Source organism: Dioscorea cayenensis, chromosome 4 (genome assembly GCF_009730915.1).
Source record: "Dioscorea cayenensis subsp. rotundata cultivar TDr96_F1 chromosome 4, TDr96_F1_v2_PseudoChromosome.rev07_lg8_w22 25.fasta, whole genome shotgun sequence".
Lineage (NCBI taxonomy): Eukaryota > Viridiplantae > Streptophyta > Magnoliopsida > Dioscoreales > Dioscoreaceae > Dioscorea > Dioscorea cayenensis.
The window spans coordinates 537,230-562,250 of record NC_052474.1 but is presented as its reverse complement, the minus strand read 5'-3'; the positions used below and the strand labels follow the sequence as shown (position 1 = coordinate 562,250).

At 37.5% G+C, this 25,021-nt stretch overlaps 1 protein-coding gene across 3 annotated transcripts; it reads left to right on the top strand.

Annotated features, from left to right (window-relative positions):
• The first annotated feature begins 7,728 nt into the window (after window positions 1–7,728).
• Window positions 7,729–20,638, top strand: LOC120258555. 3 transcript variants are annotated; one of them, XM_039266014.1, is made up of 21 exons: window positions 7,730–8,067; window positions 8,888–10,836; window positions 11,017–11,199; window positions 11,300–11,353; window positions 11,438–11,542; window positions 12,088–12,189; window positions 12,794–13,131; window positions 13,229–13,665; window positions 13,741–13,793; window positions 13,893–14,000; window positions 14,080–15,654; window positions 16,101–16,186; window positions 16,360–16,468; window positions 16,593–16,776; window positions 17,398–17,465; window positions 18,218–18,333; window positions 18,423–19,080; window positions 19,174–19,316; window positions 19,555–19,657; window positions 19,759–20,135; window positions 20,272–20,638. In XM_039266014.1, the coding sequence occupies exons 2-20, from the start codon at window positions 8,898–8,900 to the stop codon at window positions 19,773–19,775; spliced, it is 6,378 nt and encodes a 2,125-aa protein (XP_039121948.1). In that variant the 5' UTR covers window positions 7,730–8,067; window positions 8,888–8,897; the 3' UTR covers window positions 19,776–20,135; window positions 20,272–20,638. The 3 variants fall into 3 exon arrangements, with proteins under 3 accessions (XP_039121949.1, XP_039121948.1, XP_039121947.1); XM_039266013.1 differs by having other exon boundaries at window positions 18,423–19,316; XM_039266015.1 differs by lacking the exons at window positions 19,759–20,135; window positions 20,272–20,638 and having other exon boundaries at window positions 7,729–8,067; window positions 19,191–19,316.
• Window positions 20,639–25,021: the final 4,383 nt, after the last annotated feature.

The window sequence follows — 25,021 nt, the reverse complement described above, 5'->3', positions numbered from 1 at the left end:
CTGTATGCGTGGCGTTCGACCCGAGAGGTGGCACCACGCGTAAGCGGACCTCCCGGACGCGGTGGGACTCATGTTGGTGGAGTCTCGTTGTATCTGCACGAGCAGTGGATAAGCTGTTGGAAAAATATATTGAGAATATTCTACGGTTCGCGATAAGATTTTTGTCTGAGTAATTTTGGTGAGAAACGAGTAGAAAAAACGAGGGCTTAAATGTAAAAAGTTTTTAAAAGATTTTGGGTTAAAGAATAAATGAAAAAGGATTGATATAAAATGTTTACGAAAACCAAGGACTGAAAAGGTAAGATGGAGGGATCTTTTTGAAAATATTGTGTTATAATCCAGGGGACCATTGGATAATTTGAAAAGGACCTTTTTGAGAATACTATTTCATAACTCAAGGACTATTGGGCGGTTTTTCAGGGACTGTTTTGTAAGAAGTTAAGTTTTGAGGGACTAAAAGTGAATTTCAGTTTGAAGAGTTAATTGAGAAAAAAATCTAGAGACTTATGTTGTTCATCTGCTACTCCACCAGTTTTTTGCTACGATGTAACGAGTTAAAAATGAAGAAATGGGAGAAATTAGAGGTTTTTAAGGAGAAAGATTTGGAGATCGTGGGAGGGATTCGTCGGGAGTAGCTCTTCTAACTGGTAAGGAGTCTTCTTTGGTGTTGTTTTTTTGTTTTAATGTTTGTGTATGTTTAGATGTATGTATTTTGGGTGATTTTGGAGGAAATAATGAATTTGTTTTGAGGAAATTATGATGGAGTTGATGAGAGTGTTGTTGTGAAATTATTTTTGTGTTAAAAACCTATATTGGTGATGAAATTACTTGGATTGGTGGAGATGTTTCTTAGGATTCTTTGTAGCGTCACTATGTACGAGATTAGGGTTTGGTTTAGTTAATTAAATTGATGATGATGATGATTAAGGTGTTAATGATGATGGTTAGATTGAGCTGGTTGGGTTTTAACAAATTGAAATTAGTTGAGTTGAATTGGTTTTTGTTGAGTTGGGTTTGATCAAATCAAGTTGAGATGGTTTGGGTTTGGTTCAATTGATTTGGGTTAAGGATTTTTGGACTGAACCAAGTTGGTTCAATGGATTTTTGTGTAAGAAATTGAGTTGGTTCGAGGCTGGTTCGGTGAAATTAAGTTTGGTTCGGTCGCGATTAAGATTGGTTGGATTGATTCGTGATGTTTAGCCTAAAAGCGAGTTTGTTTAAATACTATTGAAAGCAGGTTGGATTATGCAAGGTCGGATTTTAACCGATTGGAGTGAGTGGGCGATAGAGTCTATTATTATTTTTTTGTATTTTATTTTTGAGTTTAAATGTAGTATTTATTTTTGTTATATTATTACATTAGGGTGTTGTTCGAGACTTAGGAGAGAGTTCGGGGCCTAGGAAGGAACCAAGGACACTGGGGTGAGTTGGTAGTGGCTATTATTTTAAATAATTGATTAATTATTATTATTTTTGAAATAATTGTTTAATAGCTAGTATTTTGGAAATAAATGTTTAAGTATTTCATTTTATCATGTTTGATTCCATATATAGTTGAAATATCACGTATATTTGTTTTGCCATTGATGTTCAGTGATAACCCAGTATTGATACATTCGTTTTGTATAATTATACGTATTTGTGAATAGTAAAAAATACATGTATATGTGATTTAATCATTCAATTCTTGTATTTATTTTTTTGATGGGTATATATGCTTTGATTTGGAGTGATTTGCGAAACCATGTGAGCATATTAAAGATGTTTTATCGGCGTTGTTAATAGAATTGGTTTTCATTCTGGTATAGGAATGGTATACGTGAATCTGGAGCTTTCTTGGTATTATCGTTATTACTCGTTTGGCGTTGGGCTTTGTGGAAAATAATGTTTATTTACGTGATGTGAATACTTTGTCACGGAAAAAGGATCACGTGTTATGATTTATCTGAGATGGTATTATTCTTTGTATTTACTTGATGGTTTTTGATGGTGACGGGCTAAGGCCCGACTCTGCGATGAGTGGGTCCCCAGGGCCGACCTTTAGAGGTGGCGTGGTGGACTGGTATTGATACTACGAGGGGCCGGGTTCGGGTGGGAGTGTAGAGCCACGGCTGGATATTCAGTCGAGTGGCAAAGGGGTCGCGGACCAGGTGAGCCAGATGGGTCAGCGATTAAGGACATGAGTTCCTTGGCTGGCTCACGAACTAGCCATGCGCCCGCAGCGAAGGTTTAGAGAGTTTTCTAGACCATGTTATCTTTGGGTGAGTGTTGGGTATTCTTTGTATTTTTGAATTTGAGATTTATGTTATTTTTGAGTTGTGATGAGGCGGTCTCTCACGAAATTTGTGTTTTCGAGAAAATCAAATTGATGTTGATCTATGTTGAATTTATGTTTCAAGAGTTCTTTAAAGATTGTATTTTTGCTTTAGAATTACGGTATTTTTGGAAAAGTTGGAAAATTATTTGAGAAGTTGGTATTTATATATTTTTATATATCTTGTATTTAAAGTATTTAAAATTATTAAGCCACTCTGAAACCCAGATTGAATGTCTTTGTAGGGCTGGGAGGCGAGGGACCCTATATTACTGATTGAGTATAGCGCTAGTCGGGGTTGAGTCCGAGGATTGCGAGTGGGTCCCCACTTTCTTTCTTTATTGTTATTGGTGTTGTGATCTTGTAGCGGTTGTACCATAATTTGAGATATTGTATTTATTGTATTTACGTATTTGAGACTGATACTTGGTGTGAAGTTGTAAATTGTGATTTGTAGAGTGCGATTTTTGTTTTAAAGCGAGTGTCGGGTTTCGAGTTAAAAGGGAATTTTTAAGCGATGGGTGCAGCATTTACCTCGGTAGAAGGGGTGGGTGTGACGTCTTTTTGGTATCGAGTCTGTAGGGTTGAGATATCCGGTTTGGTAAAGATCACGGGTTGTGATCCGAGCCTAAGTTTAGAAGTCGTGTCTAGACTTGGAGAGTTAGTAGTGATTAGAGCAGTAAAGTTAAAGGGCCCGATAGAAGTATTTAGAGTCTCTAATCGGGGTTTAAAAACCTAAGTTGCGTATTGGGATTGAGGGTCGATAGTAGGTTTTGATATTTGAGACAAAGAGCTGAGTGAGTGTCTTTGTGATCGGGGATCGTGTGTTGAGATATATGTTGGTTTTATCGAAAATGATTTAACTTAAAAGATGCCAAAGAAGGGTGTTTGGCGTGCTCTTTGATTAATCGATATATAGTGAATTGCGGTGTGATTATTTACTATTGAAGCGGTTTGTAGCAAGAGAAACAAGGTCTTGGAACAAATAAGTGAAATTCGATGATATCGGATGGATAAATGCTAATAAATTTCGAGGGGACGAAATTTTTTTAAGGGAAGGATTAGTAATACCACGAGCCTATGGATAGCTATTGGAAAATATATTCGAGGGTATTACTACGATTCGTGATGAGATTTTTTTGTACGGAGTAATTTTGGTGAGAAACCCAAGTGAAAAGAACAAGGACTTAAATGTAAAAAGTTTTTTTAAAAAGATTTTTGGGTTAAAGAATAAATGAAAAGGATTGATATAAAAATGTTTACGAAAACCAAGGACTGAAAAGGTAAGATGGAGGGATCTTTTTGAAATATTGTGTTATAATCCAGGGACCATTGGATAATTTGAAAGGGACCTTTTGAGAATACTATTTCATAACTCAAGGACTATTGGGCGGTTTTTCAGGGGACTGTTTTTTGTAGAAGTTAAGTTTTTGAGGGACTAAAAAGTGAATTTCGAGCTGAAGAGTTAATTGAGAGAAAAAAATCTAGAGCTTGTGTTGTTCATCTTCTTCTCCACGATTTTCTTCTGATAGCTCGAGAGTTATGAAGAAATGGGAGAAATTAGAGGTTTTTAAGGAGAAAAGATTTGGAGATCGTGGGAGGGAGTTCATGGGAGTAGCTACTTGCTTGGTAAGGGTCTTCTTTGGTGTTGTTTTTTGTTTAATGTTTGTGTATGTTTAGATGTATGTATTTTGGGTGATTTTGGAGGAAATAATGAATTTGTTTTAAGAAATTATGATGGAGTTGATGAGAGTGTTGTTGTGAAATTATTTTTTTGTGTTAAAAAGCATATTGGTGATGAAATTACTTGGATTGGTGGAGATGTTTCTAGGGATTCTTTGTAGCGTCACTTTTGTAGCACGAGATTAGGGTTTGGTTTAGTTAATTAAATTGATGATGATGATGATTAAGGTGTTAATGATGATGGTTAGATTGAGCTGGTTGGGTTTAACCAAATTGAAATTGGTTGAGTTGAATTGGTTTTTGTTGAGTTGGGTTTGATCGAAATCGAGTTGAGATGGTTTTGGGTTTGGTTCAATTGATTTGGGTTAAGGATTTTTGGACTGAACCAAGTTGGTTCAATGGATTTTTGTGTAAGAATTGAGTTGGTTGAGGGCTGGTTCGAGTGAAATTAAGTTTGGTTCGGTCTGATTAAGATTGGTTCGGATTGATTCGGTGTTTAGCCTAAAAGCGAGTTTGTTTAAATACTATTGAAAGCAGGTTGGATTATGCAAGGTCGGATTTTAACTGGATTGGAGTGAGTGGGCAGATAGAGTCTATTATTATTTTTGTATTTTTATTTTTGAGTTTTAAATGTAGTATTTATTTTGTTATATTATTACATTAGGGTGTTGTTCGAGGGCTTAGGGAGAGTTAGGGCCTAGGGAAGGAACAAGGACACCGGGTGAGTTGGTAGTGGCTATTATTTTTAAATAATTGATTAATTATTATTATTTTGAAATAATTGTTTAATAGGTAGTATTTTTGGAAATAAATGTTTAAGTATTTCGTTTTATCAGTGTTTGATTCCATATATAGTTGAAATATCACGTATATTTGTTTTGCCATTGATGTTCATGATAACCCAGTATTGATACATTCGTTTTGTATAATTATACGTATTTGTGAATAGTAAAAAAATACATGTATATGTGATTTAATCGTTCAATTCTTGTATTTATTTTTTTGATGGGTATATATGCTTTGATTTGGAGTGATTTGCGAAACCATGTGAGCATATTAAAAGATGTTTTATCGGCGTTGTTAATAGAATTGGTTTTCATTCACGGTATAGGAATGGTATAGATGAATCTGAGGCTTTCTTGGTATTATGCGTTATTATCGTTTGGCGTTGGGCTTTGTGGAAAAATAATGTTTATTTACGTGATGTGAATACTTGTCGCGGAAAAGGATCACGTGTTATGATTTATCACGGATGGTATTATTCTTTGTATTTACTTGATGGTTTTGATGGTGACGGGCTGAGGCCCGAAACTCTGCGATGAGTGGGTCCCCACGGGCAGGCCTTTAGAGGTGGCGTGGTGGACACAGGGTATTGATTACTACGAGGGCCGATTCGGTGGGAGTGTAGAGCCACGCTCGGATATTCAGTCGAGTGGCCAGGGGTCAGCGGCCGAGTGAGCCAGATGGGTCAGCGTTAGGGACATGAGTTCCTTGGCTGACTCGAACCTAGCGCAGCCGCAGCGAAGGTTTAGAGAGTTTTTCTAGACCATGTTATCTTTGGGTGAGTGTTGGGTATTCTTTGTATTTTGAATTTGAGATTTATGTTATTTTTGAATTGTGATGAGGCGGTCTCTCACGAAATTTGTGTTTTGAGAAAAATCAAATTGATGTTGATCTATGTTGAATTTATGTTTTCAAGAGTTCTTTAAAGATTGTATTTTTGCTAGAATTCGGTATTTTTGGAAAAGTTGGAAAATTATTTGAGAAGTTGGTATTTATATATTTTATATATCTTGTATTTAAGTATTTAAAAATTATTAAAAGCTACTACCGACCAGATTGAATGTCTTTGTAAGCTGCGGGGAGCGAGGACCCTATATTACTGATTGAGTATAAGCGCTAGTCGGGGTTGAGTCCAGGATTGCAGTGGGTCCCCCTTTTCTTTCTTTTATTGTTATTGGTGTTGTGATCTTGTAGCGGTTATCTGCATAAATTTGAAATATTGTATTTATTGTATTTACGTATTTGAACATGTACTTGGTGTGAAGTTGTAAATTGTGATTTGTAGGTCTGATTTTTGTTTAAAGAGCGGGTGTCGGGTTTCAGAGTTAAAAGGGAATTTTAAGCGATGGGTCTAGCATTCTACGCCGGTAGAAGGGGTGGGTGTGACACTCGTGGCAGGCGCGTGCGTTCTTGCGACCGGGTCACTCACTGGCGGGTCCATGAACCCGGCCCGGTCCTTTGGGCCGGCCATTGTCAGCGGGGATTTGAAGAACCAGGCTGTGTACTGGGTCGGACCGCTCATTGGTGCGGCTCTTGCCACGTTAGTTCATCAGTATCTCGTGTATCCCTTCTCCCATATTGAATCCCCTGCCGGGCCTTCTGTTGTTGTTTAAACTTTAATTAATGTTTATTATTTTATTTTATTTTATTTTTCTGTTTCAATTAATCATCAAATCTCATTAATGTAGAAAAAAATAAATAAAAATTATTCATCGTTAACAATGAGCGGGCTGGGTTCATTCAATTCATCCGTGACTGAATGGCCCACGAGCCCAATTATTGGCACCCACTTTGAACCTAATTGGAATCGGTGTCACCATGCCAACTTAGCAAAGTAGGGCTATAGTATTTAATATCCTAATTAACGTTGATTAAGTTAACATCAGATTATTAATGACCGACGTACCAGCTTGCCTTAGCAATGGACTCCACGGCGATGATAGTGAAAAGTAGATAATTGGTCTAAATATTAATTAATTTAGTATAACTTCAAATATTAATTAATTGGAGAGTGAAAAAATGGGTTCAGACACTGATCACATTACTTCATTCCAAATAATTAATCTATTTTATTAGTCTATTTGAACTGCAAAAAAAACATTATGGTGAATGAAAACTGCACATAGCTATTTATTTGGTTAATTATTATTATAAATTATTATTATCACCGGTCTTTTTTACTTGTTACATTTTTAAATTTATTTTTAAAATTTTAATTTATTTCATTTAGAAAATTTGTGAAATATTAAATATTTATTTTTTTTTTAAATTTAAATTTAATATTTAATATATTTTTTATAATTTTAATAAATTATATTTAAATATATATTTTTAAAAAAATATTCCATGAATATGGTTTTGTAATAGTTACAAATGTCTCGAATAATTTAAAAAAATAATATAATTAATATAATTTTTATATTATTAATCAGTTTTTTAAATTTATATAATTTAATTAAAATGAACAAATAAAAACAAGGGGAGGAAATATTTTTAAAATGTGAAAAAATTTATAAGCTTATAGGATGAAACCAGATTTCCTCGGATTCAAGACCAAAATAATCACAATTTTTTTTTTATTAAATTCATTTCATCCAAATCATAATCATTATATGATCTACCTGCGGGCTATAAAAATGTCCCTTTCTACATCTTGCTGTTAGTAATCATGCACCGGATCAACTTAGATCCAATTCCACTCAAGCCCCCAGAATCATCTGACGAACCGGACCCACTCCTAATCTGCAAATGTAAACGTGGCCGATTCTCAGCCGTATGATGTACCACCAGTCTGTTTCACAACCGCCTAAAAGTCAAACCATATAGATAGCACGGCACGTGCCACAACGCCGTTGAAGGGCATTCTTGTAAAACCACAAGAGATGGACCCCACTATTCCTCAAGGAAAGAAAAGTAATAATAAAAATAAAAAGAGAGAGAAAAAAGACAAGAAACAAAAAGAAAAAAAGAAAGTGAAAGGGCTTCACTTTCTTTGTTTTCTTCACCGCTCGCGGTTTCTCGCACTGATTTGCAGAGAAAACCCTAGAATTTCATCAGCATCATCGTCATCATCATTGTCATCTTCGTCTTCTCGGGAGGAGTTTCTCCGACGACGTGAATCGAGAGCTGAAGACGGTGGGGCTAGTGGGTTTGAAGGTCGGGAATGGCTTGGGGGTGTCTCGGGAGATGAGCCTGTCGCTCGTTGTTGGATTAGGGGCCCGGTTTGTGAACGGCCGAGATTTCGTCTCCGGATGGAGGGCGTGAGCATTATAGGCATTCTCTCTTTGGTATTCTTTCGATTCCTCCTTTTCTTGGTTTATTCTTTTCCTTTGATTTCTCGTGCTGGTCGGTAGTGGCGCCATGCTTGAGTAGTGATGAGTTGTGGCTAGATTTGGAGGTGTCCTGTGGGTGGAGTGTTGGAGTTTTTGTGCCGCTTGATTTGAAGTGTAAGCAGCGGGAAATTGGCTTGTAATACGGTTAGCGTTATCTTGATTCGAAGGTTAGGGTTTTAATAAAAAAAAATAGAGGGGAATTCAGTGTCTTTTGGTTTAGTTCTGAGGGAAATTAAGGGTTAACTTCTCGAGTTTGTTGAGAATTGTACCTAAAGTTTGGTTTTTATGAAGGATTGAGTTGAAGTTCTTGTCATGTTTGTGACATCTCTGTCCATTGGTTTACTGCTCTGTTAATGTGTGAATTTTGTTATCTTGATAACCGAAGAATATGGATTGGTAGATTTCCTCACCTGCTTTCTTTTGCTGCTAAATATATGTCTCAAAAGTCAAACACTATCCTATTGTTATTTATTCAGTCCATTGATGCTGAAATGTGCTGTCAACCTTTTCTTCTACTTCTGTGTTTGTTTTCCTAATCATATTGCTTCTTGAATTCACGAATTTTATGGATATAAGTCAGATGTTTTGAAAACGGGATCATCTCTTGTTAATTTAAATTTACCCTTTGGAGTTGGGTATGTAATTAGGATGAGATTTGATATCTTTGTTTGGTTGTTTAAGGTCCTTTATCTCTAATTGTCCTCTACACTGCTTCACATTATTTATTAACAGTGAATGGGCTCAACATGTGGTTTTTATGTTGTTTTGTTTGCAGGGATATACCCATGGATTATGATGACAATGGTTTTCAAAGTCAAAATTTTCAGCTAGTTGGAGACAACAACAATAGATTCCCTTCAAGTTTACGATCATTTCCTTTGCCAAAGCTTGATCTTGATGAAAATTTTGAGGTTAATCTCAGGTTTGATAGCCTAGTTCGAACAGACGGTTTACTTGGAATACAAGGGCAGGTTAATGATTGGATTGAGAATTTCTCTTGTGGAAATAGTGCATTAGAATCCGACTCGACTGCTACTGAACCTTGCTCCATTTCAAAACATGGCAATGCTTGGTCGGAGGCTACATCATCTGAATCTGTTGAAATATTATTGAAATCCATTGGAGAAGGTGAAATAGAGAATGAAACTATCATGAATGAGGTGGGCGCCCATAATCAACAGATTGGCTTTAAGGAACAGCAGAACCCCTGCCCTAAGATGGAGGATATTGTAAAGAGTGGTACTGCACCACCATCTGATAGTTGTGCAAAGATCTCTTTAAGCATTGTTGGCAATTCAGCAAGGGATCCTGATCAGTTTGATGGTGCATCACAAATTTCTAATGGAGAAAAGTCTGGAATGGACTTTGATGTAGTACCCTTACATGAAAGGTCTCAATCGAATCAAGAATCTGGTGCTGAGGTTTGTGTCATAGATAGGAAGAACACTGCATCATCTCAGGATGCATCAAAAATGTGCCCTGTCCTTGGTGAACTTTTCTTTGAGCCATCTCAAAAGAAAAGTCACATAGATATTGGAGTTGTGGGAAACATTGCATGTGATGATAGTGGTTGTTTTGCAAAAGAATGTCAAAAAACCTCTAATCCTGATATTTGCAGTGCTCAAGCTGACCCTTCTCCTGCATCCATAAGTAGTTTTCTTTCTGTGGATAAATCTGGATGTCAGATGTTTTCACATAACGAAATGGAGAAACACGATGATATGACAATGCCTGATAAAGAAGCTCCAACTAATAATGATTCCCCAAAAAATGAATTTAGAAGTGCTAAGGTGAATGATCAGTTTTCTGAGGGGCATACAATTGATAGTGCGCTTTGTGGTATGAAGAATTCTTCTTACTTGGAGGCAAATCTAGATACTTCGGTTTTGTTGACAGAGGGGTGTGGTGATCCTTTATTTTCTGGGAACCCTGATGGATTGCTTGAGGCTATTGCTTACCCTGTGAAAGTTTGGAATGAAATCGATGAGGTTGGTGATAAAAATCTGACAACAACAGCTGAGATGTCTTATTTAGCTGTGGAGGGCAGTGCGAATGATGAAAAACATCCGGTTGAAACCAATCACGAGGAAAATGCCAATTGCCATGACCTATCAGAAAATAGGTCAAATGAGGCCTTCTATGGTGAAAATAGTATGCTTGTTGAGGACGCCAAACTTGTTGGTAGCCTTGGAAAAGAGAAAAAACTTCATACTACTTTGGGCGTAACAAAAGAAAGAAAAAATCCTGAATACTCTAGCATAGATAGTGACAATAGCCATATAGCCAATAATTGTAGGGAGGCAGGTAATCTACCTTCTTCTCATGACCAAGCATATTCAGAAGGAACTGAAAATAAAGATGGTGCTAATAGCTCTAAAACTAATCTCTCTGATGCTGTTCTGTTGAAACATGGGTCTGCTGATAAAGAAAAATGTGCTGAAGATGGAGTTATTGAGAAAGAAGTAATCAAGGATACACGAGAGACTGTTAGACTGGAGAAATTTTCACCAGCTCTAGGAAATGTTGCAGATGAGGATATTTTATCTTCCAATGACCAAAGCAAAATGGGCAGGGCTGCTGATTCTCTTCCTGGGCACATGGGCTTGTCTGGCAGTCCTGTTAGCAGAAACTCTGATAATGATGCTTCTAAAGAATTGGACAAGAGGAAACTTCTCAAAGTCGTGGATGATTCATTGGTGAGGGATATGGTTCAGAATGAGTCAGGTAATTGCGATTATAAATTAATTTCGATTATTTCAATTCACATCAATAATGCCTCTTCGAAATCAAATGTGTATCAACAATGTGTGGATAATCTTGGCAGCCTCAATCTTTATGGCTCTTTTTAGCAGATGCATTTTCACATTTTAGCCTGAAATATACTCCCCACATTACATTTTGTAGAACACAGAGAAGCAGAATTCCCTTCTCCAGTATCTTATGAGGATAAAGATGTGACAATTTCTTCAAGCGTACACACATCTATGTTGCGGAGTGATGCGGAAGCCCAGATATTGCCCAAAACAGCTTCTGGGTCAGCACATATGGGTGGTTTACCTGTGAAGGAAATTGTTTGTGGTGTCACAGGTACTGTTTGCATGTCACAAAGATTTATGTTCAGTAATTTATCTGTGGATAACTCAGATAATATCTTTACATCAGTGTTGCTAATACACATATTTTGTAGCTGCTAGCTTTATACCAGACTGTCCCAACCCTGCTACACCAAGAAAAGCAAATGGTAATCATGAGTTTCATTTTAAGAACACCCTTGCTGTGGGTGTTGTTTCGGAGCCCATAATGATAACAACTTCTATATCCTCAGCAAATGTCATTCAGCTTGATGAGACAAGTGGGAAATGTTCAATGATTTTGAAGGGTGATGCAAACAGCCAAATATCTGTAACATCAACTGCAGTTAATGTTGCTGGTAAGTATAAATTTTTCAATTTTAAGACAGAAGTACACTCCAGTAGATGGTTCTGTTTGCCTTATGTTGAAGATCATTTATGTTTTCTTCTTGTAGTTCTTTAGTTTGCTTGCAACAAAAATATGTTTGAACCTAATTACCCTCTTGGTAGTGTCTTTTGTTGAATCTAACTTCATATGCCTTTGAAGCTTCATAGAAGTTTCATGAGATCGAAATGTTATGAAAAGTTATGCATAACATTGTGGTATATGTCATAAGAGTGAAGGTTGGCATATCGTAAAAGTGAAGGGTTGCATGTTGTGAAAGAGAGTAATTCCACCAGGATGCTAAGTTGATTGTTTCTGTTATGGTGTTCTTGGAGGAAAAAGTAGAATTTGATATTTCTTAACCCTTTGTTTTCTTTCTTTAGTTGTATCTGGAAGTCATTCTTTATTGTTTTCCTGGTATGTCTAATGAGTTCTTACATTTACATAAAAAATATTCTCTCCTCTTGTATGAATTACTGGCCATGATGAGACATAGATTGTATTTGTTTTCTTATTCAGGCCAACCTTCTGCTCTTAAATGTGAAAACAAAGGGGATACTGAAGCTGATGTAGCTTCTGGAGATGGCACTTATGATCAGAATTTGACTCATCAATCAGAAAGTGAGTCTTGTTTTTTTTTTTTCTTTTTTCTATTTCCTTTGAGATGAACTTATTCCAAATTTACACTGTATGCATGCATTCAAGGCTTCTTAGAAAGGAAAGTAGATGCAGAGCTTAAATTTCTATTTGGTTTCTGCGTTATTGATGCATGAGTATTATATCGGGTCTTTTTATGCTTGATATGTGAACTACCACAGATCTTTGTATGCATGATAGACGAACTTTAAAATGCACCAACACTGGTGAATATTACTAAAAATATATGTTCATGTTTTGGCCTTTTAGATTAATTGATTCTCTCTTGCATGATTGAGGTCCCATTTGGTGTGCTTATTTACAATATCAGTCGTTGCAGAAAGGATTCAGGTTACTTTTATTGTGATTCAGGGCTTATAGTTGCAATTCTAATGCTATTAGTTTTCCGTGTGGCTGTTTCAACTTTTTTTTTGTCTGTTTTTGTTTTTGTGATGCTTGCATAATTATTATTCTTATCACTGGAATATATTTAGAATATTGTTCAGTTGCCATAGTAGTTCAGACTTTAATTAGTGATGCCTTGAGTTGTTATACAAATGACTTCTCTTAATTCTTAAATATTCTGCAGGTAATACTCAGTACCATTCACAGGAAGCTACAACTGGGAAATCGGATTCTTCTGAACCTAATTGTGGTTCGCCTCCAGTAATGGGTTGCATTGAGCACAACAAAGACATGAAGGAGCAGAAAGATCAGAGAGATATTGTCGGGGTTTCGCAACCCTGGACTTGCTCTGCTACTATGGTGGGATGTGTTGATAATGTTCAACTTGTGCCTCATGATTCTAAGGACAGCATTGCTTCTGATGATGACAGAAGCTTCACATTTGAGGTTGGACCAGTAGACGTTCTTTCTGAAAAGAGCCCTGGTCATTTTTGTGCCATGCATTCTTTCAAGCTTGCTCAGGTAGTTTTTCCATGACGGAATTTTATTTGATCTGCAACTTTTCATTATTTTTTCCCAATGATTGTTGAGGAAGTGGTACTCTGGATTTTAATGTAAGGGGCCAAAAGAAAATTTACGGGAAAGTCGGTTTGAATCTGGAAAAGCCAAACTACATGGTCCTGTTATCAAGACAACTGACAAGGATAATACTTGGGCTTTATCTGGTTGCTGCGCTGAACAAATCACCGCATCTAGTGCAAGAAGGCCTACTGATGTATCACCACCGTTACAGCTAACTAAAATGGAGGAGAAACATAGCAGTAGATCACCAAGCATTGTCGGAACTATAAGCAAGGATATGGAGTCAGATGATAAAAGGCAATGCCCACCCATTGAAGACAATAGTTCAAAAGTGTCCTGTTCTCCTTCCTTTCAGGCATCTGATTTTCCTGATTTCAACTCGGCAATATCATTAGCAGCTTTGTCCCATCAACCTTTCACAGATCTGCAACAAGTTCAATTACGTGCACAGATATTTGTTTATGGATCTCTAATGTGAGTTGTTATATAGATTTTGATTAAGTTTTAACTTAAGTAATCTCCAAACACCTTTCTCTTTTATTATTGCAGCCAGGGAACCCCTCCTGATGAGGCTTGTATGATAGCAGCCTTTGGAGAAAGTGGTTTGTTTCTGCTGAAGCCTCTGTTAACTAAACACGGTGTATATTACTTGATGTTGTTCTACTCCATATTAATACTGTTAGATTATTTGTGATGAGCAGATGGTGGACGAAGTCATTGGGAAACTGTGTGGCATGTTGCAGTTGACCGATTTCAGAATCAGAAACAACCTGCTAGTGCTTGCGAGACCCCTGTGTCTTCTCGCTCTGGTTTGTTGTTGTTCTATTAAATTTTTGGATTAGACCATTTATTTAGTTAATATGCTTATTTACCATTTGATGCTTGTAGCTGTTAAAAGTTCTGAACAACTTACAAGGGGTAACACTCTGCAAGGCAGAGCCCTTGGTCCTGGTCTATGCCAAAGTAGCACTAAGATTTCATCATTAGCTACATACAATTCGTCCTCTTTCCCAGCACCATTGTGGAACATCTCTCCTCGTGACGGCTTAAATACCAATATGTCAAGAGGCACAAATTTGGACTTCAACCAGGCTTTATCTCCCATGCATTCATATCAACCACTGCAAATGAGGCAGCACCCAGGCAATATTGCATCTTGGTTTTCTCCTTCTGCTCATCCGGGAACCTTGATCACTCCATCGCAAGGGTCGAGATCTGATGGTACTCCACAATATTCAGCAGTTGCAGTTACCACAGCACAAGCAACACCAAGCAGGGAATTACTGGTTTCACGTGCCTCTAATTTGCCGCTTGCAACTGCGAGTGTGTTGCTGCCTTCTCCGGGTTCATCAAATGTTTCAGTGACACAAGTTGCACAGATTGAAGCACCCAGGAAACCTGCAAACACTGTGAATAATAAAAATCCATCAACTGTTCACAAGCCTAGAAAGAGGAAGAAGGCTGCAGTCATGGCAGATTTTGTGCCAGTGTTTCCAGTATCCCTATCTCAGATAGAACCTCATGTTACTGTAGGTAGTGAGAATAGGATCTCTGCAGGCCTGCCCTCATCTGTTAATTCTCCAACAAAGGTAGGTACTGATTGTCCTTTGGCTAGTACAGACCAAATTATCTCTCCAACTCAGTACCAGATAGTCAGCAGTGGCACTACTGAGCAAAGAGTTATCTTTTCTGAGGAGATGCGCAGTAAAATTGAGCAGGCCAAGCTACAAGCAGAAGATGCTGCTGCTCTTGCTGTTTCTACTGTAAGTCACAGCCAAGGCATATGGAGTCAGATAGCTTTAAAGAAAGATTCTGGACTAGTTTCAGAAGCTGAAGAAAAACTTGTCTCTGCAGCTGTTGCATCAACTGTGGCTGCTGCTGTTGCAAAGGCAGCCGCAGCTGCTGCCAAGGTTGCGTCTGATGCTGCTTTGCAGGCTAAACTCATGGCAGATGAAGCTATGGATTCTGTAAAACAAGCGAATATCACCCGGAGTTCCGAAACTGGCCATGATAAGGAAAGAAATTTGTCAAGGCTGACTTCTATGTCAATTTCAAAGGGCAAGGAGAAGTCACAAGGATCTAGTTTGGCAATTGCTGTGGCACGAGAAGCTTCCAAGAGAAGGTTGGAATCAACTACTGCTGCTGCAAAACGGGCAGAGAACTTTGATGCTATAGTCAAAGCTGCAGAACTGGCTGCTGAAGCTGTGTCTCAAGCTGGTATAATTGTTGCAATGGGTGATCCTTTACCTTTTACATTACGAGAATTGGCAGAAGCTGGCCCAGAAAATTACTGGAAAGTTCACTGTTCAGCTGATGAAGGAATTAACAATACAGTTCCTCAGAATGGAACACAGGAACTGGGCACAGGTGGATCCTGCGCTCAAGATACAACAGAAAAAGAATTCAATGTTGGGAGAACCACCCAGGATGAAAGTCTGCTTTTATCTGACAAAAAATATACAGGTTTGTGACCTGAATACGACTATGTTGTCATAAATTTTATTTAGGAAAAAAGGTTAAGTTAGGGTAAGTTTCACTGGTGGCCACAAATGTTTCATCAATATAACATTGTGACCACAAATGTGTTTTTTTAACGTTGTGGCCACAAAACTAATCTCCGGTCGCACTGATGGCCACAATGGCATGTTTGGGGGCTATTTCCGGTGAAGTTGATGAGGTGGCTTCCTACGTGGATCATGTGTTTTGTGGCCACCTCATGTACTTCGTCGGAAATAGCCTCAAACATGCCATTGTGGCCATTAGTGCGACCGGAGATTAGTTTTGTGGCCACAATATTACAAAAAAAAAACATTTGTGGCCACAACGTTATAATGATGAAATATTTGTGGCAACCAGTGAAACTTACCTGGGGAAGTTATGATTTTTGTTTTAAAATATTTTTGACTCAGGTAGTGGACTTGGGAATACATCTATGGGTGAACCAGTTGCGAGTAATCTGATCGTGGATATTATACGAAAGGATTCTGTTGTTGAGGTATGAAGGAGTCACCCATATCAGATACTAGCTTTGAGTATCTGATTACGGGACTTTTATGCTTATAAAGCTTTCTTGCTTGATGTTTCATCAATTGTCATAATTTGATGTTGCAAGTTTTGCATTTCGAGTCATTAAGAATTGGAGCATCTTAAAAACCCGTAAAAATTCAGGTGGTTGCTGATGAGGATGGGCTTAGAGGAGTTTGGTTTTCTGCTCGGGTTCTGGATTTGAAGGATGACAAAGCCTACATCTGCTATGATAATCTGCTTACTAATGAAGGTAAACATGTGGATGTATTTGTAAGGATTTGGTTATCCACTCATGGTGTCCTTATGTTGGTACTTATTTTCAAATTCTAGGTCGAAGTAACAACCTTTTTTGACCGCTACATTTTTTCATGTAGGCCCTGATCGGCTGAAGGAGTGGATACCACTTAAAGTTGATGGATTAAAAGCTCCCAGAATACGAATTGCTCATCCTGCTACTGTGGTGAAGCCTGATGGAGGCACAAAGAAGCGGCGCAGAGAGGCTATAAACAACTATGATTGGACAATTGGAGATCATGTAGATGCATGGATACGTGATGGGTGAGTCTTTTTGGATTTTCTTCTGGATTCTTTCTTGCAAATGGTTGATTTTATTTGTCCAGACTCTGGTGAAGAGCCATGTTTTTAGTAGTTTTTTTTTACCCTATGGTCATTGGATCATGGATAACATTTTCATCGTGATGGTCATGTGAAGTATACTGTTTTATGCCTTTGCAAGAGGTTTGTCAAAATATCTACGGTGTGTGATACTTCTGAAAAGAACGTCTTGTTTTTTGCATGACTTATCTATCTGACTATCTCTATATGGCATGCATCATATATTTTCATCCTTGTTATCTTTTTTTTTTTTGGTTTTTATTGCATTCAGGATGTATTTGGCATCTGCAAAGTTTTTATGTACGGCATGTATGTGATTTAGAACTTTATAAAAGCAAGGGTAATTCATGTAGATGGAGCACTTGATCCAATCAAGAATATAATCGGAATCCAATTTTTACACGGCAGCTGATGAATGCTATGATAGTTTCTTCCATAAAACTGTTGTTGGAGATTAGGAATATTTGTATTTGTGCATTTCCATGCCTTATCCGGGCCACAATGTTTTTCTATATTGGTTGTTTTCTTGAAATATTTTGTTTTTGTTGACATTTGTGAATTCAGCTGGTGGGAAGGTGTTGTCACTGACAAGAGCAAGGAGGATGAATCAAAGCTTCACGTCCATTTTCCAGGTATGAGTTTAGATGTGATTATCCCAGCATCTACTTTGCTATGCATGCAGTTATTATAATGAGTATTGACATGTTCCTGTAATTGGGTCATGCATTTTAATTCTATTTTGGTTGGAAATGAATATGAATCTTAAATTTACAGATCCTCAATGGAATATGATGAAGAATTGTCTATGCGTTTTTTGCAATTTCTTGATGGTAGTCAAAGACTATTGATATTTGGCTTTGAGTAAACCTGTGTAAGGACTTTGTTATTGAACACAATGGTTATGGATTATTATTAGAATGTTAGCATTCTATTTAAGTTTGGAGAAAGCACAAAGCAAGTATGGCACAAGTTTCTCCATCTTGTTTGAGTGCCTGTTTTTCCTTGCCTGACTTGATCAGTAATCCTGAAATATTATTGTAAAGGAACCTTAGTCAATAATTTGGAGCTTCTATGACTTGAGATTTGTTAGTGATAATTTTGCAAATATTTGCCAACCATGGAATTCGGAAAGGTTTTTGAAAAAACTCTATCCTCATTATTAATCTCACAATGCTGATTCTTGACCACTTCCTGCCCTATTAATTTCCTATACCTTAATCTACTACTATAGATTGTTAAGACTGGAAACATGTTTTGAAACAGGGTTCAACTAAAAAATTTGTGCAATCTATTCTTTTACTGAACTTGTAAGAAATCAGGATATTTTCTGTCCCCTTCATGTGTTCGTATACTGGAAGTTGATATGCCTGTATTTTACGTGCAGCTGGAGGTGACTCATCAATTGTTAGGGCTTGGAATCTTCGCCCATCACTCATTTGGAAGGATGGTCAATGGACTCAATGGTCGCGTCATAAGGAAAACATTCTCGAACCATATGAGGTTTGGCCCCTTAGGTTCTTGGTTCGATATAATTAAGGCAAGCTATTGTTATCCTTGGTTTAGATTGTAACAGTTATTTTCGTGATTAGGGTGATACCCCTCAAGAGAAAAGACCAAAAACAATCAGCTTCAGAGACAACAGTGACTCTGATGTTGATGGACGAGGAAATGGTAAGATGTCCAGGAATTTGCCGGATGATGCTTTGAAAAAGCCTGAGGAGCCATTGATTTTATCTGCAAATGAAAGAACTTTTTCTGTTGGAAAGAATGTGAGAGAAGCAAATAATCCTGGCACACTTAAATCAAGGCAAACAGTCCTACAGAAAGAAAGATCAAGGGTGGTATTTGGTGTTCCTAAACCTGGAAAGAAGAGGAAATTTATGGAAGTAAGCAAACATTATGTTGCAGATAAGACAGACAAAATAAGTGAGGGGAACAATTCTGTTAAATTTGCCAAATACTTGATGCCACAAGCATCTCGCTCATTGAGAAATACTTCTAAAGTGGATCCTAGAGGAAAGCAAGCTGTTGGATCTAAGCCTAAATGGCCCAGACCTATAAAATCTCAGGCTACTCAAACCAAAAGTGCAGCTGAGAAGGATAACTCATCTGTTAGTAATGCATCGGCCTCCAGTTGTGCAGAGTCTGGTCCTGGTGCTTTTTCAAAACCCGGAGTTTCTGCTAACGATGAAGAATGCCAGTTAGAAAGACAGAATATGCTTGAAGTTGGTTCCACTAGAACTCTAGGTAGGACTGATCTTCCGTTGATGGAGTCTTCTGTTCAACCTGCACCAAATGTTCCTCCCTCTATTGAGATGCCCTCTTCTGCTGTTGATATAGATCTTCATGTGAAACAGAAGATTACAGCTGTCGTAGAGAAATCAATCACAAGTGAAGCGAAGGGCTTGGAACATCCTGGGAAAGTAATGACTGAAGCCAGTGAGCTTCGTAGATCCAACCGCAGGTTTCAGCCAACTTCAAGGGTAGGTTCTGTAAGATCTTTAAAACAAAAAAACACTAGACCATGCATTAATCGTAAATTGACATGCTCAATTCTCTGATGGGAAATTCCTAATGTGAAACAAACCAGATGCTTGATTGGCATTTGGGCTTAAATTTTTTTGTAATTTTTTTATATAAGAAAATTTTGCCTGTGTTTATGTTTTTCCGTTGTTAAAATTAATAAATAAATAAGAACTTTAAGCATTTGCTTTTCTGCAGTTGCTTGAAGGACTACAAAGCTCTTTGATCATTTCCAAGGCTCCCGTTGTTCAACATGATAGAGGTGCCAGAGCTCTTCACAGAGGTGGTTCATCATCCAAGGGTAAATTCCTCATATCCATGTCTTTTTTCCTTTTATCTTTGCTTTCAAACTTATTAAGGTTTGACTTTTGAGTTCAAATTTAACTTTGGAACTTGGAACAGGAAACGTTCATGGCTGAGGGTGGCTTTATGTGGTGCAATATCTCAGTTGTAGAAATCCTGTAAGAAGTTGACAATTTCAGTGGGGCCTGTGTACATAGAATATAATTTTAGGAAGTGGAACCGAGAAGCTTTGTTTTCATTTATAAGATGTATGTCATAGTAGCCCCAAATTAATTTATTTAGGTTTAGATTTGACCATCATTCAGCTTTGTTGGTGCTTGTCCAATCTGTGTTTAACCCATGTTACCCTCCTTGTTCCTGACAATGGTGCAGTTATATTATTAGGATTCTCCATGCGTCTTATAACTTATTTTGCAGGGTTCAGTCTGTTTGACATATCAGATGATTTTGCTCACCAAAGAAATGTGAATTGCCTGGTAAGAATTTTAATTCTCTCACTCTGCCGTTCCTTTTATTGGATTTGCCTGGCTTAAACTGTGTTTAGGAAAAGCATATCATGGTTCAGCTCATGCTGATATTTGTTTCTTGTCATCTTTTTTATATTTTATATAGCTTGTCTCGATGGCTCTTTGCTTTACTCGGTGGTTCCGTGATCCCAAATTGATGCTTGCCAAACTTGACTGCTCACATTGAGTGGTATTACTGCTATTTGTGAAGGGAATGGATTCATTGAACTGAAGAAAGTTTTTTTTTTTTTTTTGAACCATGGAATTTGTTTAGCTTGAAAACCAACTATGAAGTGAATGTATTCATTCAACAGGAGAAAGATTTTAGGTTTTGAGCCATGGAATTTGTTTAGCTTGAGCTCTATTGATTTTCTTTCTTGGAGACAGGTTCTCCCTAAAAGCACTAACAGTGGATGCAGATGCTATCTTAAGTTTGTCTATGAGTGGGTGGCTGCATCCAAGCTTTTGATTAAGCTGAGGAGACTCTTTCTTTCTTTCTTTACTTAACCTTCTTTCTGTTTTAGTGGGATGATTAAGCTTCTTGGAAAATGTCTCTTATTTTGATTGAGAATTTCTTCAGCAAGCATTTGTGTTATTGAGCATTTGCTTTGGGGTATGATATGATGGTCATCATAACAACAGCACCGAGGCTGTGCCCTTCCGGCTTTGCAGTTGTTAATTAATAATTAGCATATCACTGCTTGCAAAATTTTAATATAATTATTTAGATTTGTTATAAATTACATACGCTTGAGATTTTGAGAGTACTTTCCAAAAGTTGACTACATGGTAAGAATAATTAAAAAGAAAGAAGAGTGAATTATTAGAGGTTTTTAATTGAAAATTATTCACCGTTAAAGAAAAACAGAAGCAAAAGTAGAGAGAGAGAGAGAGAGAGAGAGAGAGAGAGAGAGAGAGAGAGAGAGGGTGGGGTGGTTGATAAACTTTTTATGTGAGAGAGCAAATCAGTTTGAACGACCGTGATTGGGTTATTATTAAGATGATGATTGTAATTGTATTGTTTATAATATTATTTATAACACTGTTTGTTAAATATTGTTTATGTTAATATTCACGGATGATTTGTAACTGTTAGATTCAAATTCAATAATTGATATACGGTTTCGTAGAATTATTATCGAGGAATATTCCTATTAGACTGCCCGCTCTTTATGCATATATATCTTAATATATCATTTGTAGACAAGCACAAATACCATTAGTTCTATAATTGATTTTAATGAATAAATCATTTGTTCTTATTAAAACTAAAACAATACATCATCGGTTTTTTTTTTTTAAATTAATATAATTACTTAATTGTCACGCTCCCGAACCTAATCAAGAGCGCGTGGCAAATCGCCACGACGACAAGAAGTGGGGTCCCACAACGCCCCACTTTCGAGTCGCCGTAAGCGCCTCAATATAAACACTGATATCACAATTATATAACTGAAAGCAGACAACATAATAAAAATATCACAAATAGGGTTCCCTAGTACTAGGAACCCTAAACACAAAGTAGCAGCAAATAATGAAGACAAACTGGAGGTTTTAAGATACAACCCGAAAATATAAATACAAGAACCACATATAAGGTCAAGTCTAGTGGATCCATAGAGAGTACATGCATACTATGACAAACCTAAATAAGAAGTACAGATAAACCTCTATCATGCAGACACAGACAACTCCGTCTCAACGTCGCAATCGAAAAAGATAAAAAGGGAGTGGTGAGTACAGAGGTTACCCGATGAGTGGTGTCGGATAGATGTAACAGAGTGATAAAAGCATTTCGTATGGTAATTCAAAGAAATAATAATAGCATATAAAAATCGAGTCCCAAGTATTCAACATATTAACAAATAACTACAAGATTCATCAATAGTAAAAAGCAAATAACATTTTAAAAACATAAATGAACATAGCTCCAAAAAAATACAGTCGGGTTTTAAAATAGCTCCTACACTAATCGTAGGGCAGATTAGTCATGGGACCACCAAGGAGTTTTTAAAACTTTTAAAAATTTAAAAGGGTGCCTTTCCTTAGGTGTCGACATCGAGATCCCCTGCGTGACCCCGGGTTTCTCATACAGTAACCCCCTATCAATGGCTCCGCGCACCTCTCGACTGGGTAAACCCGAGGTTAACCACGCCCGCCTCCCATCGAGCCGGACCGTGGAACCCCACATCGCGAGTTGTTTCGGACTAAAAGTCCGCCGTCACCATCAAAAACTAAAATGCCACAACATAATTCTTTCTAACTTCCAATTCAAATAATCCATCATACAATGTTTAAATACTGAAATGTACATCAAACCATCTCATTTGCATATAAATACGAAATGCAAGTAAACATGTTTCTTTTCAAATAAATAGGTATAAGCATTCTAGTTTTAACCATTTCAAGTAAATTCGTACTCAAAATATATATATATATCAAAGGAAGTCAATTTATCATCAAGTTTATGTGATAAAACACATGAAGGAATACTTTTAGTCCTCTTATTAAATCTATGCAATTATAAATTTAACCACCACTGTAATCCCAGGGCTGCCCCTGCCCCGAGACGCACTTCACCCGATCGAAGAGCTCCTTCCCTCGAGGACGCTCGCCACCTATATACAAGCGGTGGAATTCAAAATTCTAATGAACATAAGAATGATAATCACAAGAAAATGTATAAGAATACGATTATACATGTCTAATACAAAAACATTAGGGTTTTTAGGCAAAACATCGCCATTTTGGATCCAAACGATCTCGTAATGGAGTAAAACTAGTTCCAATGAGTTCGTGGGTAAGAAGAGCTTCAATGTGACCAAAGAAATACCGTGAGAGGCTCAAAATTTTTCGGTGCTACGAGAATTCCGAATTACATACAGATTCTAACCTTATACTATGGATTTTCTCCCAATTTACAACTCTAAATCGAAAAATTTTCTTTCTACAACATCCTCATACATGCATTATAAATCATTGGCTTCAATTTAGTTCTCATGGATCATCATATTCATGGAGAAATCGAAATTTTTTTATATATTTCTAAAAATCAAGGAAATACGTGTGAAATACAAAAACAAAAACATTGGATATAAGGCTTACCGGATTCGGGAGTGAGAGAGGAATGAGTTTGGTATCAAGTCTCATCGGAAATTCTCACGAAAATTTTTTTCTTCTAGGGGTATGCCCTACGTAACAAGAAGAACAAGAAGCAAGGAAGCAAGAAGTGAAGAAGGAAAAAGAAGGTTCCAGGTGTTTTTCTCTCTCATTCATTTCATAAATAGGAAATGACCTAATTGCCCTCTTAATAGAAAAATCATATAAAATGGATCCAAATGACGGAATTGCTCCCTGATTTTTCTACATAAAAAGCTACCATGCAAACATGCAAAAATGCCACTACTACTAAATGACCATTTTATCCCTAATGCAAGCATAAAAATCTAAATAGGCCCGAGGTCTAAATCGTGACAGTGGTACAACACTCTACCCTCCTTATTTTTGTCCCCAAAATTTCAGACTTTACCCAACTCAATCGAATAAACGAGGATATTTCCTTCTCATGAACTGCTCGAGTTCCCAAGTTAACTCCCTCAACTGGATCACTTCTCCAAAGAACTTTTTACAATCCGCACCACCTTTCCCCAAGTACTTTTTCTAGCCGATCAAGGATACGTAACAGTCCTCACTTCAAAAAGTCAAATCTTCTCAAGTTCAATCGAGGTGTTTCAAGCGCATGCGACGGATCTCGTACATACTCTTCAACAACGAAACGCGGAAAAACATTATGGATCTTCTAACTCGTGGCAATCAGAATCTATAAGCCACCGCCCAATTCTTTTCAAGTATCAAGAATGGCCCAATATAGCGAGGATTTAACTTTCTCTCGCTACGGAACCGAATTACTCCCTTCCAAGGAGATATCTTCGTGAAAACTCTGCCACCAACTTGGAACTCTAAATCTCTTCTCCTGCTATCGCGATAGCTCTTCTCTACGGCTCTTGGGCCACTTTTAACCTCATCTTGAATTACCTTCACTTTTTCTCGTGGGTTACCCCAATTAGTTCCACACTCTGCAACTTTCTTTCACCAACTTCATTCCAACAGAGGGGTGTTCGACACTTACGCCCATACAAAGCTTCATAAGGAGCCATACCAATACTTGCATGGAAGCTATTATTGTGGCTACTCCACCGTGAGGTAAGTGTTTGTCCCAACTTCCTCGAAATCGAGAACACAAGCCCTCAAAGATATCCTCAAGTGTCTCGAATTAGTACGCCCTGATCGACTGCCCCGTCTGGGATGATATGTCAGGATCAATCTCAAAGTTGTCCCAAGAGCCCACGAAACTTAGGCCAAAATTGAGATGTAAACTCGGGTCACGATCGACACACAATTGAAAACAGTAATCCATGGAGTTTAATAATTTCGCTTATAAATAGCTTCGCTAACTTCCAAGGAATATTTGGTATGAATGGCTGTAAAATGGGTCGACTTTTGTCAAACGGGTCCACAAGAACTCCACACAGGGCTATACTCCTCAAGAGTACGCAGAACTCCAACCACGTAAGTCCATAGTAATATGCTCCCCACTTCCATTCCGGAATAGGTAAAGGTTGTAATAGTCCCGGGTCAGTTGATGTTCGCTTTTACTTAGCTAACAAACTAAGCATCTTGCTAGCAAATTCCGCGATCTCACGCTCATTCCGCATCACCAATAATTTTCCCGATCAGTACTGATACATCTTAGTGCTACCTGGTGTATGCAGTATGTCGAGGAGTAAGCTTCTTCTAGGATAGCACTTCTGAGTTCTCGCATCCCCTTGAACATAAACTCTTCCCCAAATTCCGTA